This window comes from Hippocampus bargibanti, linkage group LG07, assembly GCF_051943395.1.
Source record: "Hippocampus bargibanti isolate YZ-2025 linkage group LG07, ASM5194339v1, whole genome shotgun sequence".
In the NCBI taxonomy this organism is placed as follows: Eukaryota; Metazoa; Chordata; class Actinopteri; order Syngnathiformes; family Syngnathidae; genus Hippocampus; species Hippocampus bargibanti.
In genome coordinates, this window is record NC_142740.1 from 26,357,141 (window position 1) to 26,380,669 (window position 23,529).

Sequence of the window (23,529 nt, forward strand, 5' to 3'; positions counted from 1 at the left end):
CTCACATCTCCTGTCCCACATAAATCCGCTTCAATTACAAGCCGCGACAGTTACACACACGCATCGGCGCTCTGCGCTGACGCTCCTTTCTTCTTATCGCGGGCTCATCAAGCCATGCATCCATCCAACCGCAGACTGACCAACAGCACCGACCTTTCCGCTGAACAAAGCGGGGCTGTGAAGATGCTGCCCATTACAGGCGCAAAAAACCCCAATGGCCCCAGAGCTGTCCAGCGATGACAGTCAAATTGCTCCGACATTCCTCCCATTCGCAACCGCTCACCACAGTCTTCTCCTTGATGATTGTCGTGGCCAAAAATGATGAAAAACAATCCATATCCGTTCCACACAACGCACAACAACATAAAGTGACAAAAGAAAACACAATAACAAGACAAAAACAACAAAAAAAGCAAGGCTCACGAGAGCACTTGCTGACGGCTGCCTACTCAGGCGCCATCTTGGGGGAAAAAAAACACTAAGTGGAAGACCAATTCAAAATCACTCAAAAATACATGGACAAAGACTCATGCCTTAGACTCTCTTCTATCATCAGAAAAAAAGTTAATTCCTAAATTATTTGGGTCTGGAGTTATCTGAGCTTGAAATGGGAGCAGTCGTGCAAAATACAATACATACATATTGATTTATATAGCACTTTACCAACCGCTGAAGCTGTAACAAAGCGCTAACATGTACAAAAGGCAAATACTGCCCCCTCATGGAAGGGGAAAAACATTGTCAGAGGTCTAACCAGCACTTTATCGGCAGCCCCCGCATTAAAAAAAAAAAACGGAACAAATTCGGGAAGGGCGCTCCATGTCACACTTTTCAATTCGGGAATGGCAGCGAATGAGTTAAATTTCCAGTAAAAAAAAAAAAAAAAAAAAAAAACATCACAATAAGCCAGACCACCTCACACTTCACCTTACTTGGAGTTTTAAATGTGTTCATGTATTTTTTTTTGTACTTTGTGTGTTTCTGTTTATAGTGGATGAAGCACACCTGTCACTGCCTGCCCTGGACACCCCCAGTGGTGAGGATGTAGCCATCGCACCTCCGCTGCTAGAGGGAGAGGCCACCGCTGCTATGCGCCCTTCCCTCACCTCCGGCTACTCCAAACAGTTTCAAAAATCCCTGCCGCCTCGTTTCCTCAGACAACAGGTAAAATAAAAATCAAAATATTTTTCTTCTTTAGCTAGAATATCATGATTGAAGAAAATTGAGAAATATTACATACTCAATTATTTTTTTTCTTTATTGGTCTTAGGAGCAAATGAAGCAACAGCAATGGCAACAGCAGCAACAACAAAGCGCGGGCTCTGTGTCGCCATCGGCTAGTGGTGGGGTTCCAGCTACCCAACAACCACAGCAACACCGCTCAATGTATCAACCCATCGGACCCCATCACCAGCACCTGGCCTCGATGGGCTTTGATCCTCGCTGGATCATGATGCAGTCTTACATGGACCCTCGCATGATGTCCGGGCGCCCACCCATGGACATGCCGACCAACATTCACACCGGTAACTTTGAATTTTTTTTTTTTTTTTACTTTTAGTTTTTATCAATGAAAAGGTTTCTTCAGCCGTCATTTGTACTTCTTCGAAGGTGTCGGACGTTTCGCTCGTCATCCGAAAAGCTTCATCAGCGAACAGTGGCAACAGCAATGCTGACAAAGCTTTTCGTTTGAGGAGCGAAACGTCCGACACCTTCAAAGAAGTACAGGTGATGGCTGAAGAATCCTTCTCATCGATGGACCACTCCTGTACGACTGAGAGCTTACATAGACTTTTGGCTTTTAGCAGCGTTATTAGAGTACCGCAAAGACTGTATGTGGTGTCAAGCCACAACTTAGCTGTAAAACATCCCCCTAAAATACATTTACACTCCAGACATAAAAGTACTTCCTATTTTCACATGACTCTTAATCAAACTGCACATCAATCGTTTTGTCCCTCCTGATCCTCTCCAGGGAGGATTGCGCCGAAACAAATTGCGCGCAGAGAGCCGGGGGACAATTCGAGCTCCAGCTCCGACTCCTTTGACCACCTGACTCGACCAATCCGTGACCATGGCCTGCCGCCTGATTCAAGGATGGTATGGGGCTCCGAGCCATACCCACCGTCGGAACCACTGCCGTCTGTAACTCCCCCCAAATTGCGTGATGAGAGCAAAGAGCCAAGGTAACTCATTTACTTACATCTCTCATAGATGTTTGCTGGACACTGTGAACAAAGGCTCGAACACAGGAAGATTGTCTTTTACTGCCGGCATGGGATTCAGCCATTCATGACCGATGGCCAACTTCTGCAGCCCTCTGCCAAGCTATTTATTGAGAGTATATGATAATTTAAAGGACAACCGCCGTCACTTTTTTGTTTTTTAACTGACACCAGAAAAACGTTTTATAGCATCCAAAATACCCAAAACACGCAGTATGATATTTGTAGTCAAATGCAAAACACCAATAAAAATGAGTTCAAGTGTCCAAAATCTGCAAAAAAATGAGCTGCGAATTGGGCATTTTCAGAAAGTCCCGCCCACAGTTCGTTACGTCACGCCAAGACGTCTTTGCTTGTGAATCAAAACAATGGCTTCAGATTCGGAGAATATGCTTTCTTGTTACACATCCAGTTATGAATATGATTCAAATAGTTCTGAAGAGGAGAGCATACATGTTTGCAATCGATTAAAGAATGTATTTTTGCCATTTTGAGGCAACATTGGGGGAAAATCTCTCACCCAAAAAAAGAGGCACAAAATGGCGACCTCCAGTAGCCACCTCCGTTTCCACAGGCGGATAAATTCCTTATATGGCGCTTGGACGCCCTCTTCTGGCCTTCTGGCGGCTTTTGGGTGCACATGGTCCCCAGACCAAACAAATACAGCAAAATACATTGACGTGATGGAAGGACCGCTACAATGCATCTTTTTTACGGTCAAGGGCGGTCCTTTAGTGATGTCACGTACGGACTCGTCACCAACTCAAAAACAAGACTTCCTGAATATTCAGCGCGAGTCTTAAAACGTAAAATTTACAAATTATGGACACAACTTGTCCGGAGACTTCGGTTGTGTTACATTAGTAAAACATATTCTTCTTGATTTGAATACCACACCCCTGGACGTCCCAAGCACCAACTATAAAACAACAGAACATAGACATTTTAATTGGTTGTCCTTTCCATGAACTGATAGATTTATAATATGGCTAATAACCTCTTCCTGTGAAGGAGTTTACAAAGTCGTAAATTACTCCAAGGCCTGATCTCCTACATAAAAATGACAGTTTAACAGGCTGTGTCTGTTCACCTCAGATTGACCCCAGATTTTCTGTACTTCCATTGTGGGCCTTGTGTTCGGCGGCATGAGACTTTTAAACAACTTCTATACTGTCTATTTTCTATCACTATCTAACAGAGTGTTTTTCCAATTTTTAGGATTGATTCTGGTTTAGATTTGGAAAAGAGTCTACCGTCACTGTATCCCCAAGAACACAGTGCTTTGGACTCCCGCAAGAATAACTTCTTTAGGGACCCACCTGAACACATACCAGCCTTTTCACAGACCCCAGATGATGTGCCTGGACCTATCGACCGGGTCCCCGTCACCTCCAGCTTGGAGCATGATGAGTCCGGTCTCCCGAGTGGGGAAGAAGTTGAAGCACTAGGAAAAGCTATGCTACAAAGAAGCGTCTCCCAGGGCTCCTGTCACTCGCTAAAGCTTGACGAGACCAGGTTTGATGGGCTACCACTGGGAACCAAAACACTAGAACTGCAAGACTCCGGCGACCGTGTCGACGAAAAGCCTCATAACGAACTCTTCGCACCCGCCACGTTGACCACCAACAGGGCCACACCGCCGGCCGATGGACTCCACAAACCAGAGAAGCTGCCTCTACCTGTTCCCAGCAAGCAAAAGGCTGAGTTACGCTGGGGTGGGAGGCCAGGCCGCAGAGAAGGACTGGGCGGAGAGAGACCCCTCCGCAGGTCTGGACCAATCAAGAAGCCTGTTCTAAGAGATATGAAAGAAGAGCGAGAGCAAAGAGAAGAGAGAGAGAAGCGTCATGAGAGAGGAGAAAGGGGGGACAGAACTAAAAAGGACCAAGGCTCCAAAACTCCCTGTGTGGCTGCCGCCGTCGCCGCAGCTGTCGCAACCGCAGCGTCCGAAGGCCCCAGAACACAAGGCGAGTGCAAAAGAGAAGCCGCTGAGGCTGAAGAAACACCGATTGGCCTTGCGAAAGCCAGAGAGTCCCTCACATCTTCTGGGGTTCCTACGTCTTCCTCTCAGGAAGATAAGGTTGAAAAACCACTCGGCAGTGAAAAGCACCCAGAACCGAAATTGCCATCCAGAAAGGAGTCAAATATCGCTCTCCGTAACTACAGACGCGAGGAGAGGGAACGTGACCGCGAGCGGGAGAAAGAAATGGACAGGGACCGAGACAGGGAGTGGCCGGTCGACGCTAATTTCAAAGGGCGCGGTCGAGGAGAGTATTATTCCAGAGGGCGGAGCTTCCGCGGGACGTACAGCGGCCGAGGAAGAGGAGGTCGCGGTCGTAGCCGGGAGTACCCTCACAGAGAACCCCGATCCCGCTCGGATCTACCTTCCGGAGCGGTGGCCTTCCGTAACAGAGAGGAAAGCGAGACGCGCAGCGAGAGCTCTGATTTTGAGGTTATACCGAAGCGCAGGCGCCGTCGGGGCTCGGACACGGGCTCTGAAAGTGAAGGTGGAAGGGAGTCCGCCAGTGACACCGGGCCATCTGATCGTGAGCCGAGCGCCAAGCCCAGCCGCCCTCTTCGACGCGATTTCCCCGGTGAGGTGCGTTCTGGCCTCCACAAGCCGGGCTTTGGACCACCGCACATGGCGGAGAAAATGGGATCGAGATTTGATGACGAAGGCAGGCCCAAACCCGGTTTTCTACCCAAAGGAGAACCTTCTCGGCGGGGAAGAGGTGGGTTATATAGTAGACGAGGTGGAGCCAGGGATCGCGGAGCCCCTCGTTCCGCCCCTCTTCGAAGGCCACCCAGAGAATCCTCATCTCAGTGGCCTTCCAAGCCGATGGAGACATTCAGACCTGAGGACATGGCGTCCACATCAAGATACGATCATCCCCCGTCGGATCGACGGCCACCGAGATCTGACGTGAAGAAATTCATAGACGGGGGCCCTCAAAGCAGCAGAGAACGACCTCGCCGAACTAGACCGACAAGACCCCCGAGGCAAGATAAACCCCCCCGCTTCCGCCGGCTAAAGGAACGAGAGGCTGCCGTGCTGGCAAGTGGCAATCCAGGCCCAAGTTGCCCTGTGTCACTCCCCCCTGTGCCTGCCCCTGCCACTGCTGCCATATCTGCGCCTGCATCCGTCTCTCCGACATTATCAAGAGCGCCAGGAACTCCCTTGACGATCCCCGCAGCAGACGCAGCCCCGGCGGCTGCACACAACCTCCCTGCTCCCCACGACGGGGCCTTCACTGAAACGGGCGCCGCCCCCGCCACCGTCGGAACAAAATCCCCCGACTTGTCCAACCAGAACTCGTCCGATCAAGCCAATGAAGAATGGGAGACGGCGTCCGAGAGCAGTGACTTCAACGAGAGGAAGAGAACGAGAGGAGAGACGGGGAGCACAAGAGGCTGCCAGCAACACGACCGCCACCCCCGTACCTGCGCCGGTTCATCGCTCTCTGACGCCGAGTAAAAGCCCCCCAGAGGGAGTCATCTCACCCAAACGAGATGGAGCCGCCGCTGGCAAGCGAAGCTTCTCCAGCCAGAGGCCGATTGAGCGACAAAACCGAAGAGGCAACAGTGGAGCTAAACCAGGTCGCAGCTACGGCGTTCCCAAAGGGGACAGAAGAGGGGGAGCCAAAGGTGGCCGCAAAGGGTGAGTTTGCAGCTATGCTAACGGGCTTTCCTGGCTAATGCTGAGGCAGTCAGTCTTGACCGACCGGATAACCGACACCATTTTTTTGTTTCCTAACTGACATCAGAAAAACATTTTATAGCATCTAAAATATCCAAAACACGCAGGCGGATATTTTTAGTCAAATGCAAAACACCAATAAAAATGACGTAAAGTGTTCAAAATCTGCAAAAAAACTGCAAGTCTCCCAAAACTGCCACAAAAATAGCTCAGAAAGGGTGAGATTCAGAAAGTCCCGCCCCCTTGGTCGTGACGTCACGCCAGGATACACCGTCACAAACTGCCCTGCTCGAGAATCAAAACAATGGCTTCAGAGAGTTCAAATTCGGAGAAGATGCTTTCTTGTTACTCATCTAGTTATAAATATGATTCAAATATTTCTGAAGAGGAAAGCATAAATGTTTGCAATCGATTAAAGAAGTCCTCCCGTATCAATTTGAGCCGTCTGGACTCAAATCTAGCGTACCAGAAAATGAACAAGATGGCGCACTACCTCCTTTGGAAATGGGCTGATTTGTCTGCTGGGAATTTGTGTCAACTTAACACCATCTTTCTGCCTTTTACTGCAATTGGTAGTCTTGGTGCGACACACAACGATTCACCATCACGTTATTTATGTAGTTTTCCTTCTAATTTCGCGATCAACACGGTGTTATGAGAAGAAAAAAAGTGCCCAAAATGCATAGCTTTGTCGGTCAGGGGCTTTCCGAATGTGATGTCACGTCAGGCATCATCATCAACTCGAATACAAGACTTCCTGAATATTCAGCGTGAGTCTTAAAACATAAAATATAGCTATATGCGGTGGAATTTATAAAATGCGCTCAGTAGAAGTCATTTGAAGTGATTTTACAAATTATGGATGCAACTTGTCCGCAGGTGTCAGTTGTCCTTTACATTGAGATTTTATGAGTTTGTTCACATTCAGTTCATTCATGAACCTTCATATAATGCATGTTAACTTTGTAAGTCTTTTTTTTTTTTATTCAGCCCTGGCGCTCAGCAAAGCTCTGATGGAACCGCATCAGCCTCCGGATCATCGAGGTCTGCCAAAGATCAGGCGGCACGTCGCAAAGATGAGGTCAAATTGGCTATCAAGAAGCCCAAAGAGAATGCACTTTTGCAGTTTGACCTCAACAATTATGCCAGTGAGTCAACATTTTATTTTATTTTGTTTTGAGAGAGATGGAAAAAAAATACTGTATTTTTGGGTGTATAAGGCGCACCTGAGTATAAAGCGCACCCCTAATGAATGGTGTGTTTTCAAACTTTTTCCATATATAAGGTGCACTGGAGTATAAGGCACACCTTCAATTAATTTCCAAATATAAGGCACACCGCATTATAAAGCGCTAGAGTTGAGGCTGGGGTTACGCACTACTTCTATGGTCGGGGGGAAAAGCGTCTTTTTCCCCAGTGGTTCAGGGACGTCATGGTGAAATGTGCATGCCTGCTACAAGATGAATGTTGAAAGCAAACACGAAACTGAACCATCCGTTGACGAAAAAAGATTGTCTCAGATATCCTGTCCCACGTAAATCTGCTTCAATTCCAAGCCGCGACAGTTCCACAATAATATCATAATACAGTAAAGTCTCGTTATATCGATATCGGATATATCGATAGTCCCGGTTATATCGATACTATTTCTATGCGCGCACGGAGAAAATTACATGCAAACAGGGTCGGATATATCGATAGTCCCGGTTATATCGATATTTTTTCGGACTCCCTTGAATATCGATATAACGAGACTTTACTGTATCTAAATTGCGTATAAAAGGCGCAGTGTCATCTTTTGAAGAAAATCAAGGCTTTTGGTTGCACCGTATAAACAGGAAAATACAGTAAATAAAAATGTCCGTTGCCATAGGTGTGGTCATCATCGACGACCACCCTGAGGTCACCACCACAGATGATCCGCAGTCCAGCACCAATGACGACGGATTCACGGAAGTGGTCTCACGCAAGCAACAAAAACGTCTCCAGGATGAGGAGAAGCGGAAGAAAGAAGAGCAAACTACTCAGGTGGGAAGATTGAGATGCAGTGATACCTCAGCCGCCGTGGCGCTCCGTGGGGTTTGGCTCGTTTGCCGAAAACTATTTCGTATGCCAAGATCATATTCTCGCAAATTTAATGTTCGTAATACAAAAAGTTCGTAAGGTAAAGCGTCCGTAAACTGAGGTATCACTGTATTGGAATTAGTGAAGGCAAAAAAAACATACTCTGGTGTGTGTTTTTCAACATCTGATGTCTTACGCTGCACTTTCTGCCACCAGGCAGTCAGGAGACTCAACTCCCTCCCAGCCCTGCCCCCCCTGCCCCTTCCCACTGCCATACTCACCAAACTCTGAGTACACGCTACACCCTGTACTACCATCCTGAACTCATTTTTTTTCCTGCAAGACCTCACTTCAACCTTTTTTTGGTTTTTGCATTACTACACTACGTCACTTTACATACAACACTACCTCACTTTTAATACGACCCTACCTCACTTTTCATTCAGGAATTACATGTACTGTCAGTTGTCAATTGTCTGTCTTTTTTAGCCACATTATAAGTGCCTAGGACGCTGGGTCAGAGAGGACATTAATTTCATCTGTGCTGTATGTCATTTATATTTGACAATAAAGCTGACTTTGACTTTGACTTTCAGAATTGGGGTAAAAAAGGTTCCGGCGACAAGAGCAGAGGTAGCGGAGGAAAGTTGCCCCCGAGATTTGCTAAAAAGCAATCATCGCAGCAACAACAACAACCGCAACAGCACCAGATCTCGTCGCAATCTCAACCCGCAGCACCAGCATCTGCCCCCCAAGTCCAGCAACAACCTGCCATCTCCGCCCCCCAGCATCCTCACCTGGCGTCCGCTCAGCCAGCCGCATCGCCCCAAACCCTGGAAGGAACAGTGCCCCCCATGCCGACTGCAACTGTGGAATTTACCTCAAAGAACCTCCCCGCCACCGCAGCCAATGCACAAACGCACGGCAATCTGGGTACCGAGCTTTGGGAGAAGAAAGTCGCCGCCCCGGCTGGCCTCCCCGATGTCAAAAAGCGTACGTTGTTCACCCCCTTCTGCTGCTCGTTTTAAATATCTGACTGTTGGTATCGGCTAATCACTTGGAATTTCTTGGCAGTGGGTCCCATCAGCCCTCCTCAGCCTCCTTCTGTGAGTGCCTGGAACAAACCTCTGACCTCCTTTACCGGCACCGTCTCCGCTGAGGTTTGTTTCAACTTTCCCACCTGCAGTTTCCGATAGGTCGGAGATGTCGTTCATCTCTGAGGCTTCAAGTGACTTGAGTAGTCATGCCTGTGTACATTTTAAAATCAGTATTTTCAAGGAAGTCAAGCTGCGTGTGTGTTGGAGGTACAGTGATACCTCGGTTAACGAACCCCTTGGCTTACGAACTTTTCGGTTTACGAATATTACATTTATGAAAATTTGTTTTGGCCCTCTATTTCCCACCCCCAGTCGTCGGTTCAGGCCACGTGATTGGTCAAGAACGCAGCAGGTGGTTTAAACATTAAAGAGACAGGCAGATGACAGAGTGACAAAATGGATAGAAAACAGTGAAATTTGGACTCCACGTCATCAATCAGGCTCCACAAATAACCCGCACAAGCCATCTGCACACTTGATGCAAAAAGCTATCAACCCAGCTAAACAGAACACGATTGATGTGGAACAAGGTAAAATTATAGCATAAAAAGCACCTCGAAGGGATCATTCCTCAATATGGTGAAAGAAGAAGGCTACGTTCCTCACCAAGTGTTTAAATGCTGATGAAACCGGCCACTCCATGCCATCAACCATCACAAAGGTAAATAAAACCACTTTATTTTACAGTACCGTTTATTTCTTTAATTATAATACCATAGCACATTTATTATACATAAAATAACGTATATTTTGTGTAGTTCTAAGGCTTAGAAAATAGTAAGTAGAAAGTAGAAAAGTAGAAAATTATGTTTCATGGTTACCTGGGAGCGGATTATTCTCATTTTAATGGTTTCCCATGGGAAATATTTTTTTGGGGATACACACTTTTCGCCTTACACACTCTCTCTGGGAAACAATTAAGTTCGTAAGCCAAGGTATCACTGTATGATGTTGCCGTTTGGTAGTTACATGCCTATCATTCTCCTTCAGAATGGGAAATCTGGTTCAGAGGGTGGCGTGGAGATGGCCATCGACAGTATTCAGTTCGGGGCGCCGTCATCCGCAGGCAGTACAGACAGTGACGGCGTTCCCTCTTTGCTCGAGACCACCACGGACAATAAGCTTCCTGCCCCGAAAGAACAAAGACAGAAACAACCTCGCGCTGGACCCATCAAAACGCAAAAGGTATGTAAGATTTATTTTAAAAATGTATTCTGTGCAAGATCTTATTCGTAACGGAGTAGTCGATGAATAAAAAGGTTTCTTCAGCTGCCATCGGTACTTCTTTGAAGGTGTCGGACATTTCGCTCCTCATCCGAAAAGCTGAGTCAGTGAAGTAAAATTTTGCTGGTTGCTCTGGCCCTATATATGTCCCTTATGTCCAGAGGTGGCGGTGCCTGTCAAAGCAGAGGTCTGGCACCGCCACCTCTGGACATAAGGGATATACAGAGGGCCAAAGCGACCAGCAAGATTTTAGTTCACTGACTCAGCTTTTCGGATGAGGAGCGAAACACACCTTCAAAGTACAGATGACGGCTGAAGACACCTTTTCATTGAAAGAAAATGTCTTGTTTGAGCATATGCTTTCAAATAGTGGCCATCTTTTCCATTTGTCCCACAGACATTGAATGCATCATTTTCCTTTCCAAATTGAGAGCTTTGAAAGGCGCTTATAAATTAAATGTATTATTATTCTGAAATTGTTTCAGCAGCAATATTCACACACATATTCTTGTTTTAATTTAACATCATGACCAAGAAAGTATCATTTGAAGCTATTGATGCATAAAACTGACCAGATCAATTACAGTATAAAAAAATATTGCGCCACATGACAATGGACATCTGTAAACCTTTTAAAGGACTGTTGAGCCTACAGTAAAAAATTTGCCTACAGTAAAAAAAATGTCATTGCTCCACAGCTTAGAGCTTAGCTTTTGCTAAGAAGTTGTCATATAATATCATTTAAAAAAATAAGGGTCCTGATATCCAAATCTAACTGCTAAAATCTGTTACTTAGCTCCCCAACATGGAGCCAGTTGAAACCAAGGAATATAAGCCCGGTCCGATTGGAAAAGAGCGCTCCTTGAAAAACCGTAAGGCGAAAGACGCCCGAGGAGGAGATGGCGAGGGAACTGAAGCGGGAGTTCCGGGAGGAGGCGTCGTCAACAGAACTGCCGCATCCAGTCCCCCCACCAGTGACGCGGCGGTCGGCGAGCTGGGCAGAGACATCGAGGGTATGATCACGGTGCCCTCGGCTGAGTACACCAGCAACACTAAGGTAATATTCATCGACAATCTCTCCGTTTGCGTGTTGTTATGATGTAGCTGAAAAGTTAGCTTGGGTTTTTTTTTTTTCGTTTTTTTTTCTCAGGAATCTGTTACAGACTACACCACACCTTCTTCCTCACTTGCTGATAGTGTTCCAACTGGAAACAACAAAATGGAAGAGAGTCTGGTCGCCAATGTGAGTGTCCTTTTAACCAAATCGAAACGTCACACCCATGTACAGGAAAGTCTCGTTATATCGATATTCAAGGGAGTCCGAAAAAATATCGATATAACCGGGACTATCGATATATCCGACCCTATTTGCATGTAATTTTCTCCGTGCGTGCATAGAAATAGTATCGATATAACCGGGACTATCGATATATCCAATTTCGATATAACGAGACTTTACTGTATTTGTTTTTATTTAGAAATGTATATATTTTTTATTTGCCCTGATCTTGTTGACTTCCCTGCCATTGATCTAAACATGCCCCCTGGGCTCAAAAGTTTGGCCTCCTTTGTCACGTTAATGTGCAATAGACACTCCCCGACTTACGAACGATCGAGTTATGAACAATGGTACATCTGAACGTTTTCACAGGTATGTCAAAATGTTTGGACAGAGATGCTGTAAGTTAGATTTTGTATTGTGCGCCTTTTTCCGTCCGAGGTCGCTTCCGATTGGCTGCGTAGAGTATGTGGGCGGGGAAGAACTCCCTCTTCCCAGTTTACGCTCCAGGAGGACGCGATGCATAACAAAAAAGTAATGGCTGCTGGCATGTGATTCAGTAATTACATGCCAGTAGCTTCAGTAATGGCTGACTGAAGACCCAAGGTCGTACTACAGTAGGTGGGATTTTTTTTCACGACTGTTCGAGCGTCAGTGTTTTATACTTCCCCATTCAGTGTTTGACTTAAACATACATTCCATACAAAAATATAGCACTGAAGCAAATTGCGAACAAATTCACCTTACAAACGGAACCTATCTCGTTCATAAGGTGAGGAGCTCTGTATGTTCAAATGGTAATCATGTAAAAATGGTGGTCCAACTTGGTTTTCTGTTTTCCTCTCAGGTTGCACTACCACATTCGTTGCCGCTTCCTCGACGAGAGACCTTGCAGCAGAACTCCCCTCTCAGCACTGTCTCCCCCGCCACCGTTGATTTAACGCTAAAAGTATACATACACACTCAATCACTGTATAATGTTGATGAACAAGCAGCGTTTTGAAAGTTCCCTTTTTTGTACCTCAGATGGAGTCCGCTCGCAAAGCGTGGGAAAACTCGCCCAGCCTGGAGAAGAACTCCCCGGTTACCACTTCTTCTGCGCCCATCACCTCCTGCGCATCTTCGTACTCATTCTCCTCAGCGTCCATGGCGCAAATCCCCGTGGCGTCTGTCACCCCCAGCACATCGCTTTCCGGTAACCGATGCTGAAATCGAGACACAAAGTCTTCCCGGCACATCAGTGGATCCTTTTTGATTCTTCTGTAATCATTAAGGTGGGACAGGGTGTTGCCATAGTAACCGTGGAGCTGTGTCAGATACGACCTAGCTGACGAACAGTAGCTGGTTGAACTGCATTGCTCTCACACTAGCATTAAATGTTTGTTAAAATTTGGAATGCTTGAAGAGCTCTGGAATGAATTCTAAGGTGAAAGGTCGCCGATTTGGGAACATGCTTAACTCATTCACTGCCAGACGATGTGCAAAAATGTGTCCACTCCGGTGCCAGGGTTTTTGTCAATGCCACTCAAATTGCAGGACCCACAGAATTTTGAGAGTTAGCATTACAGGAACATTCATTACAGCGATAGAAACCGTACTCTCTTCTTTCATCAGAGAAAAACTTAATTAATAATTTCATAAAATTAGTTACTTAGTTATAGGGTTCTGGAGTTATCTGAGCTTGAAATGGGGGCGACTGTACAAACAAAGCGCTAACATGGACAAAAGGCAAATGCTGCACCCTCGTGGAAGGGGGAAAAAAATTGCCAGAGGTCTGACCAGCGCTTTATCGAAAAACCAAAACCCAAACAAAATTGGGAACTGCGCTCCACGGCACACTTTTCAATTCCCGAAGAAATGTAGCAATGGCAGCGAATGAGTTAATCACATTTTCTGGTGAGTCTCCACAACGGTCTAATAATTTGTTCGTATTCAAATCTGCGCAGGTTCAGCGACCTACACGACGTCGTCCCTCAGCACCAAGACCACCACGGCCTCGGATCCCCCCAACATCTGCAAAGTGAAGCCCCAGCAGCTTCAAAGTGGAACCCTGAGCTCGGGTGGTACCGGCGGGGGCGCTGGCAGTTTTTCCCAACTAGGCTGTGTGCCCCAACTGCTACCCCAGCAGCAACAGACCCCACAGGTTTATGTGTCTCAGTCTGCAGCAGGTGAGACCGACACGCTACAAAGAGCATCTCCACTTGTTTTTTATTTCTTTTTAAACAATTAGCCATTTATGTAGGTTCTGCAGCTCAGATTCCAGCCTTCTACATGGACACTAGCCATCTTTTCAGCACCCCACACCCTCGCCTGGCTCCTCCCTCTTTGGCGCAACAGCAAGCCTTCCAACCCGGCCTGTCGCAGGTAAGAAAAGTCGTCGAATGCGATTCTCATCAAGTACCATACGACGGGGATGCATCTGGGCCGTCCGCGCCCTTGCGCCATTTACGAATTTCGACAGCCACTGGCGAGACGTTGTAACTGCACTGCGCCAGCACTGCCGCACGTCTATTACGATTGGCGCATATAGCTACATGATCTACGCCAGATTTGACATACTTCTGTTAAAATAGCTAAAAAAATAATTTGGTTAAACAGCAATTGATAACTGTTCGTTTTCTTTCAGACGTTTTATTTTCGCCGTGATCTGCCATCAGAGATAGTCAAATATTCATTTTTTTTTTTTTCCCCATGGTGCATTGCAGGATTTACATCAACATAGTTGCAATATGGAGCAAAAGAACAGGAGTAAAAACTCTACGACATTAAAAACAAGCAGCAAACGTAACATATTTTTGTTTTTGAAGAAACAATGGAGTGTGCTGATAATTAGTTTGAGCAAACTGCTGTTAATGATTCGAATTTAGTGGCTAATGGGAGTGATTTAAGAGCTGTTGCAACACGTTGGAACTCTTAAAAGCAAAGAAATTTGTTAAAGTAGACACTAGCGAGAAACATTGTGCTCAGTCTGTTCTCTGTGTTTTCTGTAACACTGTTGAATATCAAAATAGCACGGGATTGTGTCGTAACAAAAGAAAATATAAAATGTTTATGTTATGTATGAATAAATTATTTTACTTGAATTAAAATTGTTGATATATTAGAAAAATAGATTTTAGTCAAATGTTTTTTTTATTTGCAATTTAGAAATATGCTGCAATGAATTTATTTTGCTTTATTTCAATCAGTTGTGTGTACTTCGACAATGTCGTTAAATCGGGCCCATCAATTTTAGAATTTCGCCCCCAACTGGCCCCCTTTTTAAATTTCCCTAATGCATCGCTGTCCTTCTGATTTCAGCCAACGGCGGTACAGCAGATACCAATCCCGATCTACGCTCCGCTCCAAGGGCAGCCCCAGCACCAACACACGCACCAGGCCCAACTCGGACTCGGCGCCGGTCCTCCAGTCTCGCAGCCCCAGGATCTTTTCAGCTCCTCGCTGCAGCCGTACAGGTACTGCAGGTGACGGCAAGCATTGTGAACAGCAAAAAAAAAAAAAAGTTCAGTTTGACAAGGTCAAGTGTTGTGGACTTGCTTCAGGTCTCAGCAGGCGTTCATGCAGAGCAGCCTGTCGCAGCCTTCCATGATGCTATCGGGGCCTTCGCTGCACAGCTACCCCGGGGTCCAGGCGCCCGATCTAGGCAAACCGCAGTCCAGCTTGGCATACCAGCAGCCTTCCTCCACCCAGCACATCCCCATCCTGTTTGAGCCGCAACTGAACCAGCCGTCTGGCATGGGGGGCTCCCAGCTCATTGACACCCACCTGTTGCAGGTACAGTAATACCTCGGTTTACAAACCCCTTGGCTTCTGAACTTTTCGCTTTACGAATGTTAAATTTATGAACATTTTTCCCTGGCATACGAACTATTTTTTGGGATACACACGGAGCTGCTACAATGAGTGATGTGTCCTTCGCGACCGAGCCCGTTCTAACAACAAAATGGCAGCCGGCTTGTCTTGGTCCTCTATTCCCCGCCCCCAGTCTTCGGTTGAAGCCACGTGATTGGTCAAGAAGATTGGGAACGGATTATTCTCATTTTAATGGTTTCCTATGGGAAATTATTTTTTGGGATACACACTTTTCGCCTTACACACTCTATATGGGAACCGATTAAGTTCGCAAGCCAAGGTATCGCTGTATTGATATCATACAAGTAAAGTCTCACTTTTTGGTCGGGATACTCCCGATTTTGACCACAATGCTCACGCCTCACAATTAGAGAGCCAAATCTCCCGGTTTCCAAAAATGTTTTTGCTCGTTTGTCACCATTTTGTAACAATACCATCTGCCCCGATTTGGAAAGTGACCGAACTATGAATAGCCTCAATGGGCGTCATTTTCTGCCGAGGCTCGAAAAATGAGAATGGAAAATAGCTCGTCTCGCAGTGCACGTAATCTCATACGTTCGAGAACAGCGGACGAATAAACATGGCGGATAGAAGCTGCAAGAGTCCAAAGCTTCCTTCAAAAAAAAAAAAACAAGATATGAATGTAAATTTCAGTCAGGTTGCCAAACTGAATATTTTGGGATAAGAGCAAGCGATCGTGGAGTATTATTTGCATTTTGTGTTCCAATTGCACAGCAAGTACAGAGTTGTGCAAGAAAGCAAGGAGAGCAATTTGGGATGATGTAAAAGACGGCAAGTAATTTTATAAAGCAACTATTGACACAATACAGTAAGGTGAAAGAAACAAAAGAAAATGTAAAAAAAAATACATTTTTATACTAATTGAATGTATAAATAAACACTGAAAGCATTGTGGTGTTTTATTTACTTCTAATTTGCACTTTTGTCACGCTCACATTATTTTAACACGCACCACAGAGTCGTGAGTACGAAAATCTCCCGTTTTATGATTTCTGAAACTTAACATGTTTGTGATAACCCTACGTGTGATAGTCAGACAAAAAAGATAATGATAATAATAATAATAATAATAATACAGATATGTTCCTGTGATGTGTTGTGTGGTTTTAGGCACGTCAGGGGATGAGTCAGCATTCCAACATGTATTCGGGGCAGGTGCAGCAACATGGTCAAAGCAGTTACTACAGCAGCACCCAGTCACCCAGCTCTGCACTGCAGCAGGTAAAGGAGAATCGAAAAGGGACCCCAACTATTGTAGACCACACATTTTATTACTAAGCAACAAATAGGACAGCTAACGTAAAACCCACTAAAACAGGAAACGTATGGAGTCCCTTTGATAATTCAGCTAAGGAAGGGACTGGTCAAACTCATTTTTTTCTGTTTCTCTTACTGGTGAAACTGAAAAATGATATAAAAAGTTTGCAACCATAAAAATGACAGATCCTGTGTTTATTATTATTATTATTAAAAAGTTCACATTTTCCCCATTGTGCGACTATATAAGCCTTTCTGATTCTGGAAAATGTGCACATGGTATTCTTAACTTATCTGCCAGACATGTGTAAAAATGTGTCCGCTCCAGTGCCAGGGCTTTTGTCATTCTCACTCAAATTGCAGGACCCACAGAATATTGAGTTTGAGGACAACATAAATATTCGATGCCGTGGAAGAAACCTTAGATTCTCTTTTTTTTAATCAGAAAAAGAGTTAATTTCTAAGTTATATGGGTCTGGAGTTATCTGAGCTTGAAATGGGGGCGGCTGTACACAATACCATACATATTCATTTATATAGTGCTCTAACAACAACTGAAGCTGTAACAAAGCGCGAACATGGACAAAAGGCAAATGCAATGTGTTTTTCCCTTGGTGGAAGGGAATAACATTGCCAGAGGTCTGACCAGCGCTTTATTGGCACCCCCTCACAAGACAAACCAAACGCGAATAAATTCAGGAATGCCGCTCCACATCCTGCTTTTCAATTCCTGAATAAATTCAGCAATGGCAGTGAATGAGTTAATAATCCAGTGCTCCTGATATATGGAAAATGTTTCTAAAAATATAATTCATTAAAGGTGCACTTTATAAATCCGGAAAATACGGTATTATGTGTTAATAATAATAATACATTTCTAAGCGCCTTTCAAAACTGTCAAGGACACTTTACAGTCACAGGATTTTTTTTGTGCGGGTGAGCAGCGGCAAGCATGATTGTTCAGACTTGCTGAACCTATGACTGGAGTTTAGCAAGGACGAGCTTAATTTTTGCTAGTTATTTAGGACTTCCTTGAAATTTGAAGGTTTCCACTACAAGTTAATGTTGCAGTAAACGAGAAAATAAAAATGTACGAATACCCTTGATGAGACCGTATAGTTTGTCTTTTTTTGTGTCACATTTCCGATGATTTGAGAACAGACCAAATGAAAACATATTTGATTCCAGGTGACGGTGCCCCTGCCAGGTTCCCAGCTCTCTCTGGCCAACTTCGGCACGGGTGGCGGTCAGCCCCTCTTGGCCATGCCGCCCACACCTCCGCAACCACAGCCCCCCAACATCGGCAGACAGCCGCCCATCTCCCAGCCGTACCGAGGCCTCATGGGCCACGGTCACAGCCACAGTCACAGTCACAGCATGATGCAGCCTCCTACCAGCAAGGTATTATTTACCATCTGAAACAGAGGACACTGTGTACCGCGTGTACGGCTTTGATTTTTAAAATTTCAACATGTTGCAGATGGATATGGACCTCAAGTTGTTTGGCGGGGCTATGGATGTGAAGCCTGTAACGCCTCCAGTCAGCGCCCGGAGCACCACGCCCACATCGAGCCCTTACAGGTCAACATTTATTGGACACCCTTAGCTGTAATAAATGTGTATTTTGAATTTCGTCCTCAAACACGGAGCTTGCATTCCAAACCTCAAATGTGGTCATTTTTTTGGATCATAGAAAAAAAAATGTTCTTATCCAATGACTGTAAAGTGTCCTTGATAGTTTTGAAAGGCGCTTAGAAATAAAATGTATTATTATTATTATTATTATTAAACAGTTTCAAATAAGTCATATTGCTTGAAAATATGACATAGCGAACCATTCCCGAATTTGTTCGGGTTATGATTTTCCCTTTTTGGGTGCCCATAAAGCGCTGGCCAGACCTCTGGCAATGTTTTCCCTTCCACAAGGGGGCAGCATTTCCCTTTTTTTCATGTTAGCGCTTTATTCCAGCTTCAGCTGTTGTTAAAGCGCTATAAAAACCAATATGTATGTATTATATTGTATTTTGTACAGCCACCCCTAGTTCAAGTTCATATAACTCCAGACCCATATAATTTAGGAATTAACTCTTTTTTTTTCTGATGATAGAAGAGAGTCTAAAGTTTCTAATGCAACACAATCTCGCTGGCTATCTATAGATCTATTAGCTATATAGCTAGCTGGCTATCTATTATCCATATAGCTATCTAGGTAGTTAGCTATATAGCTAGCTATCTAACTTCCTCTACAGTCCTGTGACTGTAGAGTGCCCTTGGGAGTTTTGAAGGGCGCTTAGAAATGAAATGTATTCTTATTTTATTATTATTATTATTATTATTATTATTATTATTATTATTATTATTATTATCAGCTATTTATTTGTTGTTATTATTCGCTATCTATTAGTTAGCTAGCTATCTGGCTATCTATTGAGCTATCTTTTAGCTAGCAAGTTTTCTATCTATTTGAGTTACGTACTTCCGGGATGAGTGAACGCTGTTGCGTGTGGCTGCCACTGCTCACCCACAGAAAAAATCTTATCCTGTGACTGTAAAGTGACCTTGAGAGTTTTGAAAGGCGCTTAAAAATAAATGTATTATTATTATTATCAGAACGCTGTATCGAATGATTATAGTCCTAAAACTCAATATTCTGTGTGTTCTGGAATTCAAGTGACAAGTGACAAAAACCCTGGTACTGGAGCGGACACAATTTTGCACGTCTCGCAGTGAATGAGTTCATGGTAAACTAATATGTATTTACAGATATAATACCGTGAAACATGTCGGGAGCAACGCTTAGCTGGAGTTGAACCTCTGTGGCTTTTTTTCGTAGTCTCACGATTGTGACACACCTTTGACGACCATTCGCAACACTGTTTATACCATGCATACACACAAAACATACTCAGCTCAAGTGCGAGTTACAGGCCGACATTCACCCACTACTCTTTATCTTCAACTCAGAAACTGTGCTGGTATCAAATGCAAAGAGATAGGTCGCCGCCATCTGTTTTGGCAGACACCCTCATTTCAAGCTCATATAACTCCAGATACATTTAATTTAGGAATTAACTCTTTTTTTCGAATGAAAGAAGGGAGTTTAAGGTTTCTTACACTGCATTGAATGTTTATGTAGTCCTAAAACTCAATATTCTGTGGGTCCTGGAATTCGAGTGACAATGACAAAAAAAAAACCCTGGCACTGGAGTGGACACATTTTTGCACATCGTCTGGCAGTGAAGGAGTTAAAACGTTATCAAGCAATTGATGTTGTGACACTTGTGGAATTCTCCATCCAGGGCCAGCTCCACCTCCCCCAGCAGCCAGTCGGCCAAGTTGAACACGATGTTGTACCAGAAGCAGTTTCAGCCCAACTCTGCAAGCATGAGGATGACTCAGCACTTTCCCGGCCAGTTCAACCCTCAGGTGGGACAGCGGCGAGATTGTAATTTAACAACACTAGTTTTCATCTAAATAGCAGATTTAATGCAGTTCAACGTTTAGGCCAGTATGTGGCGCTGCTGTATCATCACAAGTGGTTTAGATCAGATTAGATTAGCCTTTATTAGTCTTGCAGTGGAGAAATTTACATTTCACTGCAGCAAAGTTATGAAAGGAAGAGGAAATATTCGCTCTTAGAATGAGAAATGACGCATTTCATCGTTTTTGAGTTATCAAAACTCGCTGCTCACCTCTTTTTCACAGTCATTTATTTCAAATGAGCACTAAAGGATAACCGACACCATTTTTTTGTTTCCTAACCGACATAGGAAAAACGTTTTATACCATCTAAAATACCCAAAACACGCAGGCTGATACGTATTTTTAGTCAAATGCAAAACAGCAATAAAAATGACTTAATCCAGCTGGCTAGCTAGCTATTTACTGTCTATTAGCTATCTAACTAATGAGCTGGCTATCTATTATCTATTTAGCTAGCTTTCTATTTGCTGTCTATTAGCTATCTGACTAATTAGCTGCTTATCTAGCTATCTATCTAGTCGCTATCTGTCTAGCTAGCTATCTCGATAGCTAGATATTAACTAGCTATTACCTAGCTATCTTCCGGGTTGATTGAACGCTAGTGCGTGTGGCTGCCACTGCTCACCCAATAGAAAAACTTATCCTGTGACTATAAAGTGACCTTGAGAGTTTTGAAAGGCACTTAGAAATTAAATGTATTATTATTATTATTATTATTATTATTATTATTATTATTATTATTATAAGGAGTCGTCCACTTGTCTCCTCACAGCTGCTGTCTCAAGCCAACATGGTGTCCCCTCTGGTGCGGGCGCAGCATGCTAACTCGTTCGGCGGGGGCATGCAGCGCTCACCCATGGGCCCGCCCATGCCCCCCAATGTGGGGGTCGGGTTGGGCATGGGCAGTGGCAGCGGCCTGATGCCCCACCCAAGGCCTCAGCACCCCCATCACATTCAGCACCTTCCTCCCCGGGGGCCTGGTGGGCCCCCCATGCCACCCAGGGGCACGCAGGCTGCCCTGAAGGCTGAGCAGGACCTCAAGGTGAGCAGCAATTTCCACCCCTTTTCCTTTCTGTCTTTTTATAAACACAAGCAATACAGTGAATTGTTTTATTTTTTTTTTTGGGGGGGGGGGCAATCTGATGAGATACAGCGATACATTGGCTTACAAACTTAATTGGTTCCCAGCCAGAGTGTGTAAGGCGAAAAGTGTGTATCCCAAAAAAATTATTTCCCATAGGAAACCATTAAAACGAAAATAATCCGTCCCCAGAAAACATAATTTTGTACTTTCTAATTTTCTACACCTTAAAATGACACAAAATATACCTTATTTTATGTGTAAGAAATGTGCTATGGAATTATAATTAAAGAAATAAACTGCATTGTACAATAAAGTCGTTTTATTTATCTTTGTGATGGTCATTGATGGCTTGATGGAATGGAGTGGCCGGTTTCGTCAGCATTAAACACTCAGTGAGGAACATAGCCTTCTTCTTTCACCATATTGATGAATGATCCCTTGGAGGTGCTTTTTCTGCTATAATTTTACCTTGTTCCTCAATTGTGTTCTGTTTAGCTGGGTTGATAGCAGCTTTTTGCATCAAGTGTACAGATGGCTTGTACGGGTTATTTGTGGAGCCTGATTGATGGGATAGTTCTGCTTTTGAACGATCAAAGTTGAAACGAGAACAAATGTCACTGTTTTCTATCCATTTTCTCAGTCTCTCTCTGTCATCTGCATGTCTCTTTCACCCTCACTGTTGTGTTCTTTACCAATCACGTGGCTTTAACCGAACACTGGGGGCGGGGAATAGAGAACAAAAACAATCGGCTGCCATTTTCTTGTAAGGAGAACGGGCTTGTTCGCGAACGACACATCACTCATTGAGGCAGCGCCGTGTACGAAAAAAGTTCGTATGCCAAGGTAAAATTTTCATCAATTTAACGTTCGTCAACCAAAAAGTTCGTAAGCCAAGGGGTTCGTAAACCGAGGTGTCACTGTAATTTAAAAGACGCGGTAGTGTACTCTGGTGTGATTTGGCCAATTATTCTCAGGCGAAACAGCGCGCCGAGGTCCTGCAGTCCACCCACAAGTTCTTCTCGGAGCAGCAGCAGCTCAGCAAGGCGCTTAAACCGCAGGCTCAGATGCTGGAGACCGCCCCCCCGCCCCAGTTGACCCAGCTGACCCAGCTGCCGCCACCCAATTCCAACCCCGACGCCGACAAGCCGCCCCAAGTTTCGTTGGCGTCGGCCAAGCCCGTCCGTACCGGACCCATCAAGCCGCAGGCCATCAAGCCAGAGGAGGGCAAGTAAAAATATGAGAGATCCAACAGCTGGCCCACTCGCCTTTTATCAGTGGTGTGTTTGTGTGTGTGTATGTGTGTGTGTGTGTGTTTTTGGGAAGACGAGTTGACACGAGGTAGTGCTGCTCACCTTTTTTTATGACTATTTCTTTTGACTTGAGCTCACTTTATTTCCTTCTTTTTCTTTTTGAGGATCAGTTCGACCTGTGTAGTAAATGAATTTCTTTTTGTGGTTACTTTTTGTAATGGAAGCCATTTTGACGAGGACACGCGGTCGGACTAATCCTAACACTTGAGCATCATTTCAAATCACAATTCTCTCATCACTCCCATGTGAAGAAAAATGTGTGTTTGTGTATGAGACAGGACGCTTGTGTATACTTAGCCAAAGGTTAAAAGAGCACAGGGAGATAATTGTAGAAGGATTGCCCAAACATACACCACACACACACACACACACACACACACACACAAATACATACACACACACACACGATGAGTAGCATCAGTCTTTGTTTTCTCCATGTCTGCCTTCTGTCCGAAGCAAAGAAACCGAGCACGCTCTGGTCTCCCGTCTCTTCTTCACCTTTCTCCATCGGAGAGTCCCTGACACAAAATGGCCGCCCCCCCCCCTGTTTTCCTTTCTAGGCAGAAAATAGTTTGGGAAGATGAGTGAGTGGAAAATGGATGAATGAGAGCGCGAGCGGGAAGGAGTGTCATGAATTTTCTTTTTTTTTTTTTTAATTTTTGTTGTACTTGTACAGGGGTTACATCGCTGTATTAAAATAATGTACGGTCTTATTTGCATTCTCTTGGTTTGGTTACAGAAACTAATAAAAAATACAATGCTGTTAAGAGGATTTTTGTGTAATCAATTTTTTTTTCCCAGTTGTGTTGGGGGTTGGGGTGAATGTCTAATTAAAACATATGTATCCACTGATAGTATGCCTCAATTTAAACCAAACCAAGGATTTTTTTTCGACCAACACACAATGCTGTTCTGCTTCTCAGAAACACAGACGAACCC

General features: G+C 44.6%; 1 protein-coding gene across 1 annotated transcript in view; it reads left to right on the forward strand.

Moving 5' to 3' along the window:
* Window positions 1-23,362, forward strand: part of prrc2c (proline-rich coiled-coil 2C) — a 30,018-nt gene extending 6,656 nt beyond the window's left edge. Inside the window, 24 exon segments of the mRNA XM_089001869.1 lie at window positions 992-1,164; window positions 1,271-1,526; window positions 1,976-2,186; window positions 3,444-5,598; window positions 5,600-5,880; window positions 6,910-7,067; window positions 7,793-7,947; window positions 8,580-8,976; window positions 9,058-9,143; window positions 10,071-10,265; window positions 11,101-11,361; window positions 11,455-11,547; window positions 12,431-12,532; window positions 12,610-12,778; window positions 13,530-13,751; window positions 13,826-13,947; window positions 14,884-15,038; window positions 15,126-15,357; window positions 16,567-16,677; window positions 17,902-18,114; window positions 18,194-18,294; window positions 20,013-20,139; window positions 20,969-21,238; window positions 22,255-23,362. Of these exon segments, the coding sequence (XP_088857995.1) occupies window positions 992-1,164; window positions 1,271-1,526; window positions 1,976-2,186; window positions 3,444-5,598; window positions 5,600-5,880; window positions 6,910-7,067; window positions 7,793-7,947; window positions 8,580-8,976; window positions 9,058-9,143; window positions 10,071-10,265; window positions 11,101-11,361; window positions 11,455-11,547; window positions 12,431-12,532; window positions 12,610-12,778; window positions 13,530-13,751; window positions 13,826-13,947; window positions 14,884-15,038; window positions 15,126-15,357; window positions 16,567-16,677; window positions 17,902-18,114; window positions 18,194-18,294; window positions 20,013-20,139; window positions 20,969-21,238; window positions 22,255-22,512 (6,503 nt within the window). The 3' untranslated portion in view covers window positions 22,513-23,362.
* Window positions 23,363-23,529: the final 167 nt, after the last annotated feature.